Source organism: Felis catus, chromosome A1 (genome assembly GCF_018350175.1).
Source record: "Felis catus isolate Fca126 chromosome A1, F.catus_Fca126_mat1.0, whole genome shotgun sequence".
In the NCBI taxonomy this organism is placed as follows: domain Eukaryota; kingdom Metazoa; phylum Chordata; class Mammalia; order Carnivora; family Felidae; genus Felis; species Felis catus.
The window spans coordinates 128,373,595-128,391,131 of record NC_058368.1 but is presented as its reverse complement, the minus strand read 5'-3'; the positions used below and the strand labels follow the sequence as shown (position 1 = coordinate 128,391,131).

Sequence of the window (17,537 nt, the reverse complement as noted above, 5' to 3'; positions counted from 1 at the left end):
TAGGCTCTGAGCTGTCAGCACAGAGCCCAACATGGGACTCGACCTCACGAGCCATGAGATCATGACCTGAGCCCAAGTCGGGTGCTCAACTGACTAAATCACCCAGGCGCCCCATTTACTTTATGGTTTTTGTATCTTGCTTAACAAGAGTCCTTTTATTACTGAAAGTCAGAGAGATATTTTCTTATATTGTATTCTAAATTTTAAGGTTTTTACCGATGATTTTTATTCATGGTGTGAATTTGGGATTGTTCTGGTATTCTCATTCTGAGAAACAACCTATCTCAAACATTAGTGGCTTTAAGCATTTTATTCTGCTCATAATTTTGTGTCAAGAATTGAGAAAGAGCACATCTGGCAGTTTGCCCATTACCCATAAAGCATCAGTTGGGCTGCACAATTCACTTCCAAGATGACTTCTTTCTCTGCTCAGAGTTGTGGTTGGTGCCTTTGTGCTTCTTGGCCCCTCTCTCTTTTCACATGAGGTTTGATCGTATTGGGCATTTTCACATGGGTTATACTTTTCATGACATGGTGGTGTTAGGGTGGTCACTATTCTTATATGGTGGCTGGCTTCCAAGAGGTTATGTCCCAAGAATGAGCATCCCAAGAGCAAGTATTTACAATAGGCTAAAAGAGGAAACTGCCAGCTAGGTAAGGTCTATTCCTGGAATCAGTAAAGTGTCACTTCTGCCATATTCTATTTGTCAAAGCAGCCAAAGGGTAGAGAAAGAGGTAGAGAAATCAAAGAGGTAGTGAAATCATCTCATCCTGTTGAATATTTGACCTCATCAAAGTTACACTGAGGAAGAGTCACACTGGAGAAGAGTCACATTGGGGAAGGATGGGCAATACTGTTGTGGCCATTCTTGCAAAATACACTTTGGCCACAATGGCATTCATTGGCAAACTGCATTCATCCTCTGCATCATGACTCTCTAAATTTGTCCCATTATGGCATCACATAAAACAGTGTTAGCCCATAGCACTTCTAAAATGCAGTTGAACATGTGTCTGCCATTCCTTGATTAGCGCCCAGTTCTGCTTCCTGTGAGTGATGGTACATGGTTCCTGGCTCTTCCCCCTAGAGTCTTGTCTCTGCACACTTAGTCATTTTTCCTTTTCCATAAAGAATGGCTCATGTTTGCAGTGAAATAACTTTCTGATAAACTTCCCGCTTACAGAAGCTTGAGATTCTTGACTGTTTTTTTTTGCATTTTGAACTGTTCACTTTTTAGTCCAAGTGGATGGTGGTTCTGCTAGTATTTGTGTCTTAAAAGTGCTGTGGCTTTTCTGTGAATTTTATTTTGATTTATTCCATTAGACAAAAGTCACACAAGTGTCTTTGAAACGGGCTCTTTTCTCCCTGGGCTACTTATAAGTCTGCCATGATACAACACATTCAAGATTCTTAAACTCTAACTTTAACCAAGATGATCTGTAAGGTACTGCCTTAAATCTTTTTAAGGTTATAGTAAAAGTCTTTTATAGCCACGTATGCAAGTACCCAAGGACCATGTCTTACTAGAAACATCTTGAATTTGATATTGGTTGTAAGGCCATTTTACTTTGAGAACCTTTTGTTGAGAGAGACTGGGGATGAGAAATAGTTTTGTTTATGAATCAAGTCATAGCTCTTTTATGTTTCCTTTAAATTCTGCTTAAAATTTGAAGTGGTCCTTCTTTAGTTTATCTTTGTCCATCCATACCTGGTTATCAAAACTGAAAGAGACTGGTTGGCACTTTCAACATTCATCTTGGAAAACTCCTCATCCAAATCCACCTTTCATATTTTCCATGTCACTGCAGGGGACAATTTTGACTGGAATTGTTGCCACTAGGCAACATGGGTCTTTCCCATACCTCCAACCTCAGCCTTCTCACAGCCCTTCCACGTTCCTGTAACAAGTCTCCCTGAGTCTCTTCAGAGGTCCACTGACTGCCTGTTCTGATATAAATAAATTTCTTTTCAGCTTATCTGTTGTTGTGTAACAAAACTATGCCCAAACACAGTGGCTTAAGACAGTTGTTGTTTTTACATAATTTTGTGAGTCAGGAGTTTGGGAAGTCTTAGCTGGACATTGGCTGGGACTGCTGAGCCTGGAAAATGCACCTCCATGGTGACCTCTGCATGCACAAGTCTGGAACTGCCATATACTTGACCTCAAGTTTCTTTCCATGCAGTGTCTCATCTTCTAGGACCTCTTTTTGATGCTTACGTGCCTCGCAGTATTCTGGTCTCAGAGTACTCCCCCTTCTTTACATGATGGCTAGTCTATAAGAGGGAGCTTGGCAAGAAGAGTGGAAGCTCTTAGAGGCAGGAAGGGCATTCCAGGCCATTTTAAGGCTAATGCCCAGAACTGGCACCCCCCCCCCTTTTTTTTTCCCACACTTGAAGTATAAAATTTATTTCTTAATGATCTGAAGCAAATACAGGCTGTAGAACTGGCACCCTCTTACTCTTGCCATCCTAGTTACCAAAGCCCTTGGAGGGAGTCTCACCCAGAACCAAAGGAGTAGAGAAACACACTCTGCCTCTTGATAGAGTGGTGGCAAGATCACTTGCAGAGAAGCATGTGGGAGGGAAGTGCCTTTGTAAAACATCTTTGGAGGTGCAGTCTACAGCAGGGGTGCAATTTCACATTTCCCATGTGTGAAACTCTTGGACCAGAACTCTTTATTGAACAGTCCATACATTCTCACTGATCTGTAATGTCTGGTCTGCCATAAACCAGGTTTCTAAATAAATGTGTATGTTTGTTTTAGATTATCTGTCTGGGCCCATGATTTTCCACTGGGGGCCATTTTGCTGGGGACAGTGTCTGGAAATATTTTTGGTTGTCACACTTGGGAGGGTGTGCTACTAGCATCTAGTGGGTGGAGGCCAGGGATGCTGCTAAACAACCTATGGTACACAGGATAGCTCTCCACCACAAGATTATCCAGCCCCAAATGTCAATAATGCTGAGGCTGAGAATCCATAGTCTATGCTATCAGTATAGCCCTACCATATTATCTTAATTAGCCTTGATAGCTGGTAGGGTAAGTCTCCTCGCTTTGTTTCTCTTCTTTAAGAATGTCTTGATTGTTTTTGGCCTCTTGCATTTCCATGTAAACTTAGAATCAGTTTATCATATTTCATAAAAACTTTATATTCTAATTAGAATTTCTCTTTAAGTGTATATCTTCATGAGGAATATTTACATTGCCATTTTGCTGTTGAATATTGATATTGAATCTTATTTACCAATATGATACATCTATCAATTTACTTCATTAATGTTTTTCAATAAAGTTTTGTGATGTCCTTATTAAAGGGCCTACAAATCTTTTGTGCAAGATGGTTTATTCGCATGGCCAGTTAGTTGTGAGTCTTTTAATAAGTTGCTTTCCTCTTTTGGGCCTTGATTTCCATAAGTAAAGAACGTGACAGTTGGATTAGATCATCTGTGACTGCCTTTGAAGCCTGAGAAGACATGATTAAAGTGTTAGAATTAAATGGAAAACTTTCAATACACACAATAAAAACAGTCCATGAGAGGGAGCTCTTCTGCATTTCATCTCTGGCCAGGTGGCTGCAAAGACACCACATCTGTCATTGATCTTCCCAGGGCATCTTCTCAGGGCAAAGGCAGAAAGTGACTCCCTGGTATCTCTTCAATCACAGTTCTCCACTTAGGAACTGCTGCTGTGGGTTTTGGAAGCTATTACTTGTTTCAGGGTGTGGGAATACAAGAAACGCATTTTGAACCCAGGAGGAAATTTATGGATCATCCAATTTAATCCCTTTGTTTGACAAATGAATAAACTTAGAGACACTGTTATTTTCCAGAGGACACAAAGACTGTTACGGAGAGAACTAGGGCTGGAGCACAGGTCAAGTTTTCACACTTTAGTTGACAGAGTTGGGGAATAAGCAGTGGGTGTTAGTGGTGGGGTGGGAGTAGGGATGGTGTTTAAATTTTTTTTAATGTTTATTTTTGAGAGAGAGGATGTGTGAGAGAGAGAGAGTGGGGGGAGGAGCAGAGAGAGAGAGAGGAGAGTATCCAAAGTGGGCTCTGCACTGACAGCAGAGAACCTGATGTGGAGCTTGAACTCATGAATTGTGAGGTCATGACCTGACCTGAAGTCGGACGCCTAACCGACTGAGCCATCCAGGCACCCCGGGATGGTGTTTAATTTTTAAAGAACTGAGAAGTGGGTGATCTCCGAATTCCCTGGAGACAATTTGCTACACCACATGTGTGTTTGAATGTGAGAGTGTTTGTGTGTACCTGAGTGTGTGCCTACGTGCTGTATGTTGGCAGTAGGACTTGTGTTATGATTGTTGGCTTCTTAGAAATAAGCTGGCTTAAGTAAAAGCCAGCCTTTACTTAAGGAGTAGGGGCAACTGTGTGGCTCAAGCAGTTAAGTGTCCAACTTTGGCTCGGGTCATGATCTCACTGTTCGTGGGTTTAAGCCGTGCATCTGGCTTTGTGCTGACAGCTAAGAGCCTGGAGCCTGCTTCGGATTCTGTGTCCTTCTCTGTCTGCTTCTACCCTGCTCACACTCTTTCTATCTCTCAAAAATAAATAAAACATTAAAAAAAAGAAGTAGAGTGACTTTTATGGGCTTTAGAGATTTAATTTATATTTTGGAATTGTTTGAAAATGCCTGTCTTTTAACTTGATTAAAAAATTTAAGCTTTCGGTTTATTTATCTTTAATTTGATTTAATGATTTCATTTTTTTCTCATTGACTTTTCAAATAAAGCAAAGTCATTGCATATTTTTTTCAGAGAAGATGAAACTTATCTTCATTAGCCATCACTTTTTTTTTAATGTTTATTTATTTATTTATTTTTTGAGAGAGAGCGTGCAAGTGGGGCATTGAGAGGGGGAGACACAGAATCCGAAGCAGGCTCCAGGCTCTGAGCTGTTAGCACAGAGCCGGACTCAGGGCTCAAACCCAGGACTACAAGATTATGACCTGAGCCAAAGTTGGACACTTAACAACTGAGTCACCCAGGTGCCTCTAGCCATCCCTTTCAAGTCTATTGTGACTATTTTTGAAATGTTGCTTCATAGTGCTTATTACTTGTGATTCTTCTGATTCACCTCAATACAAACTCTTTTGGTAAACTATAGGCATTTGAAAACTATTTCTGTCTTCATTTGCCTTAGGAATAAGATCTTTCTAGTTTATTTGGATTATTTTTCCTACAGGTATCATGGATAAGATTTTAAACCTTTATTTTGGCTTAAATAAATGAAAAGTAAACTACCTACTGACTTCCATGTCAACATGAAGAACTAGAGATCTTGTGTTACCTTTTCAATGTCCTGCAGCCTGTCTTTTTCTAACAAACTAACAAGAACAGTTACTCTGAGGAAAATATGTATTTAGTTACCTTTCTATTGTTGTTTATCAGGTATGGCCTAGACTGATTTAAGGAGAGTTAGCGTATTTAGGCTTCTCTGTGTTGGTCCAAGGAGAGATGTTGCCAGTGACTTGGCAGTATGGGGACAGAGGAGGGGATCAAAAGGCAGAAGGACACTGGGCAGCTTTCACCTCCTCCAGGACTGAGGCTTCCATCTCACTGTGAAGTGTTCCATATTCAAGGGAAAGAGGATTGATTAATCTTCTTTTGAAACAGTTATAAAAATGAACATTAGGGTAAAAGATTCTTGTGCTGATATGCTCTTCCTCAGCAAGTAGCGCTGAACATTCATCGGTCCATATTTTCTTTTGCATACGTACCACCTAGACATTTCAGAGAGTTGTGAGGTATTAAGGATTTCCAGCTGGGTGAAAGAACTGGCTTGCTCCAGCAGTCCATTAAGAACATCTTTATTCGTGAAAATCATTTGATAAGAGAACAACTTTTATTTATTTATTTAATAATGTGTCAGGTTTGATTCCTGTTTTCATAAATGTTTTCTAGTAGACATAATGAATGAATTTTGAAAAAAATCGTATGTTGGGCATAGTGAGCCATGTGTAATAATTTGAGCATTCATACTCTGATTGATAGTGAGAATTCCATTATCTGAAGTTTGGAATTATTACATAAATTATCAAGGACAGAAGAAAGGGGGGCTATTGTTAAAATATCTGTGTCTCCCATTGACTGAAATAATAGAGATTTCCTTCTTGGTTTTTAGGTTTCCTCCTTCCTCACCCCTGAAACCATATCCAAAGAAGCCTACATACCAAAAAGATGCTATAAAATTTCCAGAATGGAATGACCCCCCACCAGGGACTTCACAAGAGAACATCCCAGTGAGGCCCCTTGTGATGGTAAGTGTGTTACTAAAAGAGTGGGATGGTCGGGGCGGAGTGGGGCGATGGTGGTGGTGGTGGCTGGGGCGGGTGTAGCAGCTACCAGAAATAGGATATGATCTGTGAACCACCAGCCTTAGTCTTTTTTCTACTGGTCCCTTAGGGACAATGGTCTGAAAGTACTTTAAAATATCTTAGGTGTCAGTAGCTGAGAGAACAGTGACAAGGAAAGATTAGCTGTTGAACTCTTGCCTGTTGAGGCTTTGGCATATATATGGTACCTATTTTCATATGTTCAGAACAAGTAGGTTTATGTGACAACTCCCTTATAATCTCATTCTCTTGTGTTCTAGAATTTACTCTTTTGCCTCTTTGTCTCCTGGATTTTGTTCTATTACTAGTTGAGAGTGAGAAGGTTAGGATGTGAAGTATTGTGGAATGACCCCTGACACTATAGATGATCAAAGGTAGATTCTGTTAGTTTTGGAAAACCTAAGCTTATTGTTGAATAATCTAATTTTTTTGGTATCCTTTTTCATTAAAATATTCCCAGTAGAAAACTACCATGATTGAGACGATGCTAAAAGATAAAATACAAAGAAAAACTTTTATATGGCAGTTTTTAAGAATTGTACTCACACCAGTGTTTTAAGTTAGTCTAGTCCAATAGGACTAGATGTCCAGTTCATATGTTTGTTTGCGAAGATGGGATGTAAACATTTTTAGGCAATGTAATTAAAAGAAAAAACACTTATTTTTTAAAGAGATTGTATTTTCAGTTTGAAGAGAATAGCTAAGAAGCTTAGGCTTTATCAAAGATAATTAATTCTAGAAAGAGAGTGGCACCAGTAACAGAAATAAGGACTCCTTTAAGGACTTGCAGGTTTGTCAGTCAGGATGGTGATGAATTTGGTTTTAAATATGATTGGTGATAGGGGCGCCTGGGTGGCGCAGTTGGTTAAGCGTCCGACTTCAGCCAGGTCACGATCTCGCGGTCTGTGAGTTTGAGCACCACGTCAGGCTCTGGGCTGATGGCTCAGAGCCTGGAGCCTGTTTCCGATTCTGTGTCTCCCTCTCTCTCTGCCCCTCCCCCTTTCATGCTCTGTCTCTCTCTGTCCCCCAAAAAATAAATAAACGTTGAAAAAAAAAATGATTGGTGATAAACCTGGCTTATCTTAAATGGAAGCGTCTTATAGGCAGATGAAGATAATGATCCTGGAACTTAAAGGCAAGATCATATTTGGAAGTCATTAATTTACTTATTCAACAAAGATAATATTGAATCAGCGTCTACTGTGTGCCATGAATTGTGCTAGGCTCCACAGACACAGTAATATGTGATACAGTTTTTACTCTAAAAAGGCTCATAGTCTAGTGAAGCATACAGTACCAAAATAGATAATTAGAAAACAGAGTCAAATGACTTAGGGTATTTGAGGACTTTTAATTAATTCCTAATAAGGAGTACTTAATTGAGGTCTAGTTGATAGTTTCTGTCCCAGAGAAAATTAGAATATAAGTTCCATGAGATCAGGTACATTTTTTTCTTTTAACATTTGCATTTAAACATCTGATATGACCCCATTGGCAGAGTGGCTATTCAACAGACATTTTTTTCATTATAAGGTCTTCAGTGCTGTTTATACAAAGGAGATAAAATCCCGTAAATTAATATGTATTTATGTCATCGATAATAACTACTTTCCTTTTCTATTCCACTTGGTTCTATGAAGTTGGAATATTCCTGGTATCACCTGCAGAAGACCAAATGCTCATTAGCATACTTTAATGCCCTAGTGACAATGACTTCTGTCTTTTCTTGTCATTTTCTAATTTTTCAGGAGCCCTGAAGTGGTAGACCAATGTTCTAGATTCATCAACCATTTTAGCCCAAAGCTTATCCTTTCCCAGGTCATCTGTACCTGTATTTGTTTTGATGCTTTTGTTTCGCCTTCTCTTTCTTATACATCCCCCTTAGTTCAAATGGTAGAGGTTTGAGCTCCCTGCTCATTGTAATTCCAGCAAAGCTTAGGCTGCTACCTCTTGAGCATGGTTCACAGGAAGAATGGCAGAGCAGGATCTGTGTCCCCGCTTGGGCCTTGGTGTAGGTTTTAGAATGATGAGTTTATTAGTCAATAAAGAAATGTCATCTTTCTTAAAAAGAACTTCAACTCATCATTTATTTCTATTTTACTTTCCCTGTTTCTATCTTTGCTTCCTCTTTGCTCGGTGTTTTTTTTTGTTTTATCCTGTCTTTTCTCTTGCCTAGCCACTTACACAGTTAAAAAATAAAATAATAAAATGAAACTGTTGTGTTTGCTGAGGGGCAGAATAGTATGGAAAGTAAGATTGTGCACTCTGGAGCGAGTCGACTGGGTTTGGATCTTGGCTCCTCCATTTACTATTTATTTGGACTTGTTTCTCTGTTTTAGTCATTGTGTTTGTGTCTCAGTTTTCTTATTGGTGAAACTGAGTTGATAATAGTACCCTCTGAGGTAGGCTTGTTGTGAGAATCAGGTGAGTTCATATTTATAAAGTGCTTAGAATGGTGTCTGGCCCACAGGTAGTCAGTAACTTAACTGCTATTGCTGTAATTCACTTATTCAATAGAATTGTTTTCAGGCAGAGATGAAAAAAAAAATCACCCATGATATCATCCAGAGAGAATTAATATTAACATTTTTCTTCTGTATCCTTTTTTCTGTGCACATTTTTACCTCCAAAAGGAGATCATGTTGAGTTTTTTGTGGCCTGTGTTCTTCACTTACAACAATGTTTTGCTTCTTTTTTCATGTTATTATTAAAAAAAAAATTTTTTTTTTTTAATGTTTATTTTTGAGACAGAGAGAGACAGAGCATGAACGGGAGAGGGTCAGTGAGAGAGGGAGACACAGAATCCAAAGCAGCCTCCAGGCTCCGAGCTGTCAGCACAGAGCCCGACGCGGGGCTCGAACTCACAAACCACGAGATCATGAGCTGAGTTGAAGTTGGACACTCACCTGACTGAGCCACCCAGACGCCCCATCATGTTATTATTTTTAAGTTTATTTATTTTGAGAGAGAGAGAGAACAAGTGTACAAGCAGGGAAGGGACAGAGAGAGGAGAGAGAGAGAGAGAGAGAGAGACAGAGAGAGAGAGAGACAGAGAGACAGAGAGACAGAGAGAGACAGACAGAGAGAGAGAAAGAGAGAAAGAGAAGAGAAGAGAGAGAATCCCATGCAGATTTTATACTGTCAGAACAGAGCCCGATGAGGGGCTTGGACTCATGAATCATGAGATCATGACCTGAGCCAAAATTATGAGTCGGATGTTTAACCAACTGAGTTACCCAGTCACTCTCTTTTTTCATGTTATTAAACATTTGACATCATATTTAGTATGTGTATCTTGTCTAATATAAAAGCACTATAGTTTATGTATCTAGTCCCTTACTGTTAGTACATACCATGTTTCTAGTTTTCTGGTAAACAATGTAATGAGCAATGTCTTTACAGATAATTAGTTGAGTATGTCCATGGTATTTCTTTAAGATAACCTTTTGGAGGCGCCTGGGTGGCTCGGGTCAGTTAAGCGTCTGACTTTGGCTCAGGTCATGATCTCGCGGTTTGTGAGTTTGAGCCCTGCATCGGGCTGTGTGCTGACAGCTCAGAGCCTGGAGCCTGCTTCAGAATCTGTGTCTCCCTCTCTCTCTGACCCTCCCTCACTTGTGCTCTCTCTCTGTCTCTCAAAAATGAATAAATGTAAGAAAAAATTTTTTTATAAAAGGTAACTTTTGGAAGTAGATTTTTTTGTGTGTGTGTTGCCTAGTGGCAATTTTTTTAAATATGAAATTTATTGTCAAATTGGTTTCCATACAACACCCAGTGCTCATCCCAACAGATGCCCTCCTCAGTATGCCTCAACCACCCTTCCCTCCCTCCCACCCCCCATCAACCCTCAGTTTGTTCTCAGTTCGAAGTAGATTTTCTAGGCAAATGCAACAATTTACATGCCTGCCTTCAAAAATGAACACCTAATTTAATTTAGATACTTAAAAAAAATTCACAAATCCACATGGTCTTCGACTTTCTTTTGTAATTCAGTAATTCTCTAAAAACAAAATCATAAAACAACTTTCTGGCTCCTTTCATCCAAATTTATAAGATTTTTCTGTAATGATACTTTCGTAAAAAACTATTACAGAAAATCTTTATAAGTGATTTCTTACATGTTTTGTCTGTAAAACCTCAATGTTTCTCTTTGTGATTATAAAAAGGAAGTTTTAAGAATTAAACGTTTAGTAGACTATGTGAGAAAGGAGATGCTAAGAATGTTGAACTGGTAAAGCTGTATGGCTTTGAGCAAATTATTTAACCTCTCTGAATTTTAGTTTTTCTTCCTACTGGCTCAGTTTTCCGGGGAGCTCTTGTTTTTTCTGCCTTCTGCAGTTGCCTAAGATCTGGGGGCTGCTCTTCAAATTGTACTTATTTGATTTTTGCTTATAAAAAATAGAGAGTTCTTGAAAGTAATAGACTTTAATTTTGTTTTACACAATCACTCAATTTGGGCAGCGTGTGAATATGGATAGGTATTCTTTTTTTTTTTTTTTGGATAGGTATTCTTTGACTTAATTTTGAATTAATACAATAATATTTCATGGCTACCTCGTTGATTAATTGAAATTCCCACAGGAAAAAAATAGCTAGTCAATGTCATGTTTATTGCTATAGTTCTTTTGCAATTTACAAATACTCATTTATGATATAACCTGATCTTTAACAGTTATACTTCTCTGCAGTCAGTACAAAGAAAGTTAGTTTATGTTTCTAGTTATTATTTTAAATCAAATTACAAATAACCAAGTCAAAGAAATTTCTCATACTACTGCCTGTTGAAATATTTATTCTCTTTTTCTTTTTACTCTCCCCCAATTAGAACTCTGAGATGTGGTTCAAGCGTCACAGTATTGCTATTGGAGAGGTGCCGGCCTGCCGTCTTGTCTACCGCAGACAGCTGACGGAGGCCAATGTAGAAGAGATATGGAAGTCTATGACATTATCATAGTATGTGCATTTGATATTAATGAGAACTTTCAGTGTTTTTTTTTTTTTTGTGGTTTGCTTCTCTACTACTCTCTGCATATTTAATTTTCTGAAATTATGTATTAAAAGCTTAACTTTGCATTTGCAGCTATGCTGCTTAGCAAACATAATTTAACTGAATTCTGGGAATTTTCTCTTGTCATTTATAGGACAGTTAAGAATAGAAGTTTAAAAGTTCTTCAACTTTCTAGTAACACTGAAGTTTTATGTTTAATGAAACACCGTGGTAAATTTCATCTCCTAGATACTTGCTGTACTGTAGGTAATTAAGGTAAATAATGTTACAAAGCATTTTCTTTCCCTCACAAACGTGTACTAATAGCAGTTTCTCATCATTGGATAAGCTATTTTCTGTTTTTATTGTATCTTATGAAATCTTTTTCCTGGCATTGAAGGTGTTATATTAAATTAGTGAAGCAACATGTTAATGACCCAAGGATCTTTTAAATTTGTTTTGTCGTATTTAGTTTCTAGCCTTTTTGCCAAAGATTGTATAAAATGCCTAAAAGCAGCACATTTTGAAGATTGATCTTTTACATGCCGGGTTTTTGGGTAATAATGATTTTTTAAAGTAATTAATTATCATATATCTTTTCAGTTTACAGAAAGTCCTTGGCCTGGATTCTTTGGAAGAAGTCTTAGATATTAAACTGGTCAACTCCAAGTTCATCATCCATAATGTATATAGTGTGAGCAAGCAGGGAGTTGTCATCCTTGATGACAAGTCAAGTAAGTGCATAAAAACCACTGTGGTCCCATTTGATCCACTATGCTGGCTGCACAGCTCCCTCAGCTTCTTTTTGACCATTCCTCAAACCCTCAATGAAGGTACCTCCTCAGTATGTATAGCCTTCTCTCACTTTCATGCCTTTTAAATGATTGTGTGCATAAAGGAGATGTCATGGAAAGTCAAAGCCTCAGCACAGTCCATCCAGAGGCTAGTTCAATGTTAGTCACACTGGGCATTAAGTGGTTCTATATTATTCACAGAAAATCCCTGAAAAGTAGGTAAGTTTAAGACCTGAGTGCTTAAGTCAGTTAGAACTGGGTCTTGGAGATTAATTTTAGGTTTCAGGTGAGTTTGACTGATTTTAGGTTCTCCCCGACCTTTTCATTATGGAGTCTCTGTGGTAGATTTTCCAGAATAGTCTTGGTTTATGTCGGTTTTTTTTTTGTTTTTTTTTTGTTGTTTTTTTTTAATTAATAAGGGTAGTTCTGTAAATGCTGAAGGTGCTTCAATTTTTTTTATACCTTTTATTCCAAGCCAGTTTACAAATCAGGAAAAAAAGACATTAGGCAGCTGCCTATCCTCTTTTTTTTTTGGAAAAATAAGGTCATGGTACCCATGGTGGGCCAGAATCTCCGAACTGATTTACTGATTTTAAAGCTTACTTCGCTTGGATCAGGGATGGACCAGAATTAGATGGGTTTTTTGAATAGTTCTTCCTTTACTTCCAACCCTTGGTCCTGGAAATAGCTGGAACTAGAATGACCTTTGGATGTGGGAAGATGCTATAGTACTTTTGGGTTTTTATAAATTATTATTAAATTTAGAGCTGGAGTCTCCTGGGCAACAAGATGGAACTCTACCAGAAGGAGCCTCAGCAGCTGTGAGAGGGGAAGAGGTTTTTCTGGGCCATGTTTCCTGACAGGAACAGAATGTGTCATTGAAACTTGAAACACTTCTTTCATATAGTCCCTGTATTGGGAATGAAGGACATTAAGGAAACAAACGAATTTGTGACCTTGTGAGTTGTCAGGTTAATATCAACATATAAAATTAACTTACATAGAATGATGGAGGTATTGCCTTTGAAATATACCTAAAATCCTTCCACATTCTTTGAGTGCAGCAAACATGAATACTTTTACCTACCAGTTAGATGACCAGTCATCTTTTGTCTTATCAAGTTCTTCAGAAAGAAGAGCCTCAGGTTCATTAGATCTAACACAGTTCAGCCAGTATCTTTGCAGTTTTTAGAAAGTGGAGAAGGGGAAGCATGAGTGATGGTCCATCTCATCAGAGGTCCATCTCATCAAAGGAGGGGAGAGACTCCAGAAAAAAGGCTCAGCTGGGACTTTTTGTAGCCGTGTTAACAATTATTATTTTAAGACTGTCCTAAAAGAGGTAGCCTATATTAGTATGTCAGTAGCACTTTCTTGCCCTGAAACATTTTGAAAATTGAAATGTGTAAAATGATGCTTATATTGGACATTGGACATACAGAATTCACCTTTTTTTTTTTTTTAAGCTGTTTGCTGAACTGAATTCACAAATACAATTGATAACTAATATTTTTGCTTTTTCTGTTTTTTCTTTTCCTTCTTTAATTCCTAGGATAACTGATCTGTTAGTTTGCTTCTTTGGAATAAACTGTCAGATGTATACTTTTCACCAAAGCTTCAAAAGGTGCATCTTATCCTTAGAGAAATTTGTAGGCATGATTTATAAAAGCATATTGGAACACTGCTGCAAAAGAAAAATTTCCATGTCTTTAAAACATTCGGCTATATTAATAGGTGATTTGTGGTTTGTGATTGGCAGATAGGTTTCATATTATTTGGGCAAGTTATATATTCTTATGATACTATGTATGTATATAATTCTTTGAGTTATATGCAGTTGAGTAAAATACCTTCTTTTTATTTTCATTTCTCTGCAGAAGAACTTCCTCATTGGGTACTGTCAGCTATGAAGTGTTTGGCAAATTGTAAGTACTAATTATCCTCCAGTTTTATGAGATTAACAGAAATTAGTGCCCTGAATTAGAAAATATTTTTGCTTAATGGCCTGAACATTGATTTGACACCTGTGAGACTGGCAGTTAATTATTTTGGGACTTGTGTGCTTTTAGTGATGAATTTGTGACTCGGTGAAGGGGCTGAATTATAGAACATTTTTAAAGGTATTTTGTGCTTCTTTTTTCTAGTGCATATAATCACACTACAGATTTGCCCATACTACTACTTCTGACTGCTTCATCACAGTAAAGAAAAATTAGTAGTATTGAATATAATATTGTACAGATAGCTGCCTGTTGACTGTTTGCACATTTTTATTTCTAAAGCATGTATTTTATTCCTACAACATATATCCCTAAATATGCCCTATATTTACATCTCCATTTGCTCAGCAGCTCCTATCTACTATTGGCTTTTTATAGGGCACCAGTTGAAGTGGGAAAGAAATATTTTAGACTAGTCTGACTGATAAGCAGGCTGGTTTGGAAGGAGAAGAACTTGGCGTGCAGAGAAACAAGAAGGGATGTTTCAGTAATTGGATGTAAAACGAAGGGGCTTGGATCACAATGGTCCTTCTGAGGATTTTCATAGGCACCCACAGTCCATTTCACAGGCATGTAATATCCACGTCATCGGATGCTGTAGGCACTGTGAAAAATGTATTATAGTATCCCACTAACATTGCCATTTTTTTCTGGGGATTTTTTAGAAGGGTTAACCCAAAGAAGGGATTCTAATAGTTAATGGCTTAACCCAAACAAGTGATTTTAATGAGAAGAATTCTAGTTCTTTTGCTAATAGTGGTGACATTTGGTCTATGAGGCCTTTAAGCCTCACAGATGGCCTGAGAGAGGTACCTTTTGGGTAGAATTAGCATGTACAGAGACAGGTATAATAAAATTTTGAGTTAGTAGACTCTGAATGATTTATTTAATTGATGTTAGTTTTGTTTGATTATAGAATGAAATTAAGATAACCAGGCAGTTTACTGTAGGTAATTCCAGTGATAATATGTGGACAATGATTATATACTATCATTCTGAATATGAATACCAATTATTAGCTTGTATGAAGCCCAAGGTTCTCTGTGTTTAACTATTAAATTTTCATTGGTTTTGGTTAATATTTTGGGACGTCTGAGACATAGAGTGGTTTTAGCTTGGGAGAGTGCTTTTTATTATTCCCACTCAACCATTTGAGGTAAATTAAATTTAAATTATATCTTTGGACAGTGTTGGCAATGACGAGATAGAAGGTCTAAATGCAAAGTTAAATTACCCATTTCTAAATTCCTGGCAAACCAAGCATTTGGTAATTGATGAACTGGGAAAGAATAGAAGAAGCCAGTGTGACAAATCTAGGCTATAATATGTTGTATAATGTATATTAAGGTGGGATTATGATACAGATTTATCAGTGATCAAAACATTGTGAAGAGTGTAACTTTTCCTGCAAGTAAGATGTATACATAAAGCCACAAAAACTTCTGCAGGAATATTATAATAATTGGAATTACTTATTAATGGAGAGGAAAGATGTAAAGAGCAACTTAATAATGTTCTCCATGTGTGTGGTGGTGTTATATTATTAGGTGGAAATTCTTGAGAACAGGGACATGTCTCACATGTATCAAGTGCAGTGTTTTACAGATAGTTGGCATATCCATAAAAATGCTTATTTATGTTTCAAAGACAAAGTGACCAAAAGGCAAGAATATCCTTTTGAATAGTTTTGTGACATTATTAAATTTTCCAAATGCTCCTTGGCCCCTTGAGTTTACTTTGAGTCTATCAAGTGATGACCTGTTACTTATCCTTCTTATCTTTATTGAGTCTAGATTCCCATTACAGTCATGTAATAGGGAACAAAAAGGATAGGCTGGCTGGTTTATGTGATATTTTGAAGGCTTCTTGCCTCCTTTTCTGTAAATTTCCTGCCTACCTCTTTCTCTCAGGCCCATTGGTAGACCATGTGCACATAGGCCTGCATACTTTCCTTGTCCAGCCTCATGGTTGGCCACAGGATGATGAACTGATACTAAGTATAAAACCAGGTTAACTGTGTCTTCTTTGTGCATGTACATTGCATTCAATAAAAAAAACAAAAAACAAAAAACAAAAACAAAAACAGATACAGACAACTCTTTTCCAAGATCTGTCAGGAATAACATTTATAAAAGCTATTCTGAATTTCAAGATGATTAAGAAACAGATCTTAGAAATATGGCCTCCTCTCATGGGGCCTACTATGCATTTGCATTTGTATGGAAACTGTTTTTGTTTTGTTTTTGCATATTTTTAGCAAGAATGATGAAATGTTTGTTCAGGGATACAGCTGCTTACAATCAACCGCATACTTATCTTGGGAGGAAGTAATTCACGGCATTATGGATTACTGAGACATTAAACTAATTGTTTCAATCGATGAAGCTTGGAGTATTTCAAAGGAGGAAGCAGGCAAGAATGATGGTTATGTTGGCTGCTAGGTTAACATGGTACCACACAAGAGTCTCTCATAATTTTCATTATTTTAGTCAATCAAATTAAGTTATTTTATGACAAGTGTATACAGAATATTAAAAGGTGAGAGGGTTTTTAAGGAGACCAAGAAAAAGCCATTTTCACTTTGTCCCATTGGCCTTGGGATGTGAAGGCCCAGAATGTTTATCTGTTCTTTTTAGTTTGATCCTTTCTCTTTAGTTACAGTGGTGCTGGAGGAAGGCTTTCTTTTAGTTTTTACTGGCTTTATCTTTCACTTTCCTCTGAGGGTAGAGCTCTGTTTGGATCTAGTTGTTTAGTCTTGTATTCTGCTGGCCCAGAACCGGCATTGCACTTGCACTGCTTCTCCCTTCCACGCTGTCAGAGCAATTGAGAAGACTGGCCAGACTCTCCCTCATGAGGCTACTTGCCATTTTCCCAAGGCATGGGCAGCTCTGGTTTGTCTCTCCACTTGGCAATGTCAATCTGTAGTCTGTGTGTGGATTCTTGGGGGCATTTACTGCTATATCTGTAGAGGGCTAGGCATTTCTTCTTGTTCCTCTTTGGTCCCAGATACAACTGGATCTTTGCCTTGCTGTCTGCATGGGATATGGCTGGGACCACATTGTTCCAGGCTTCTTATTGTTACCCTAACTTTGGAATATGCTTTGCCTGATACACTATCTTTTAAAGGTTGGTTGGGGATCACATAGAGTTTTACAATCAAAATGAATCACAGGACCCAGTGTAAAATCTCCTTTTTAGAATATCTTTATGAAAAAGAGTGTAAGTTTTTATTAGTCTGAAATAATTTAGTTAGAGGCAGACATCGATTAACTCAACTCTGATTCTAGGATTTCATAATATAGCAATGACAAAATACTAAAAAGCTTTGAAAATTGCTTTATAACTTGTCTATTACATATGTGAGATAATTATCACCTTGGTCAACTGTGTCAAGCCTAGGAAAACATC

The 17,537-nt window shown here is 37.8% G+C and overlaps 1 protein-coding gene across 4 annotated transcripts in view; it reads left to right on the top strand.

The window, feature by feature from the left end:
• Positions 1-17,537, top strand: part of DEPDC1B (DEP domain containing 1B) — a 91,510-nt gene that overhangs the window by 35,683 nt on the left and 38,290 nt on the right. For all 4 annotated transcript variants that reach the window (XM_045061033.1, XM_003980996.5, XM_019834664.3 and 1 more), the window contains 4 exons: positions 6,144-6,279; positions 11,177-11,304; positions 11,942-12,072; positions 14,007-14,054. In XM_045061033.1, the coding sequence (XP_044916968.1) occupies positions 6,144-6,279; positions 11,177-11,304; positions 11,942-12,072; positions 14,007-14,054 (443 nt within the window). The remainder of the gene's footprint in view (positions 1-6,143; positions 6,280-11,176; positions 11,305-11,941; positions 12,073-14,006; positions 14,055-17,537) is intronic.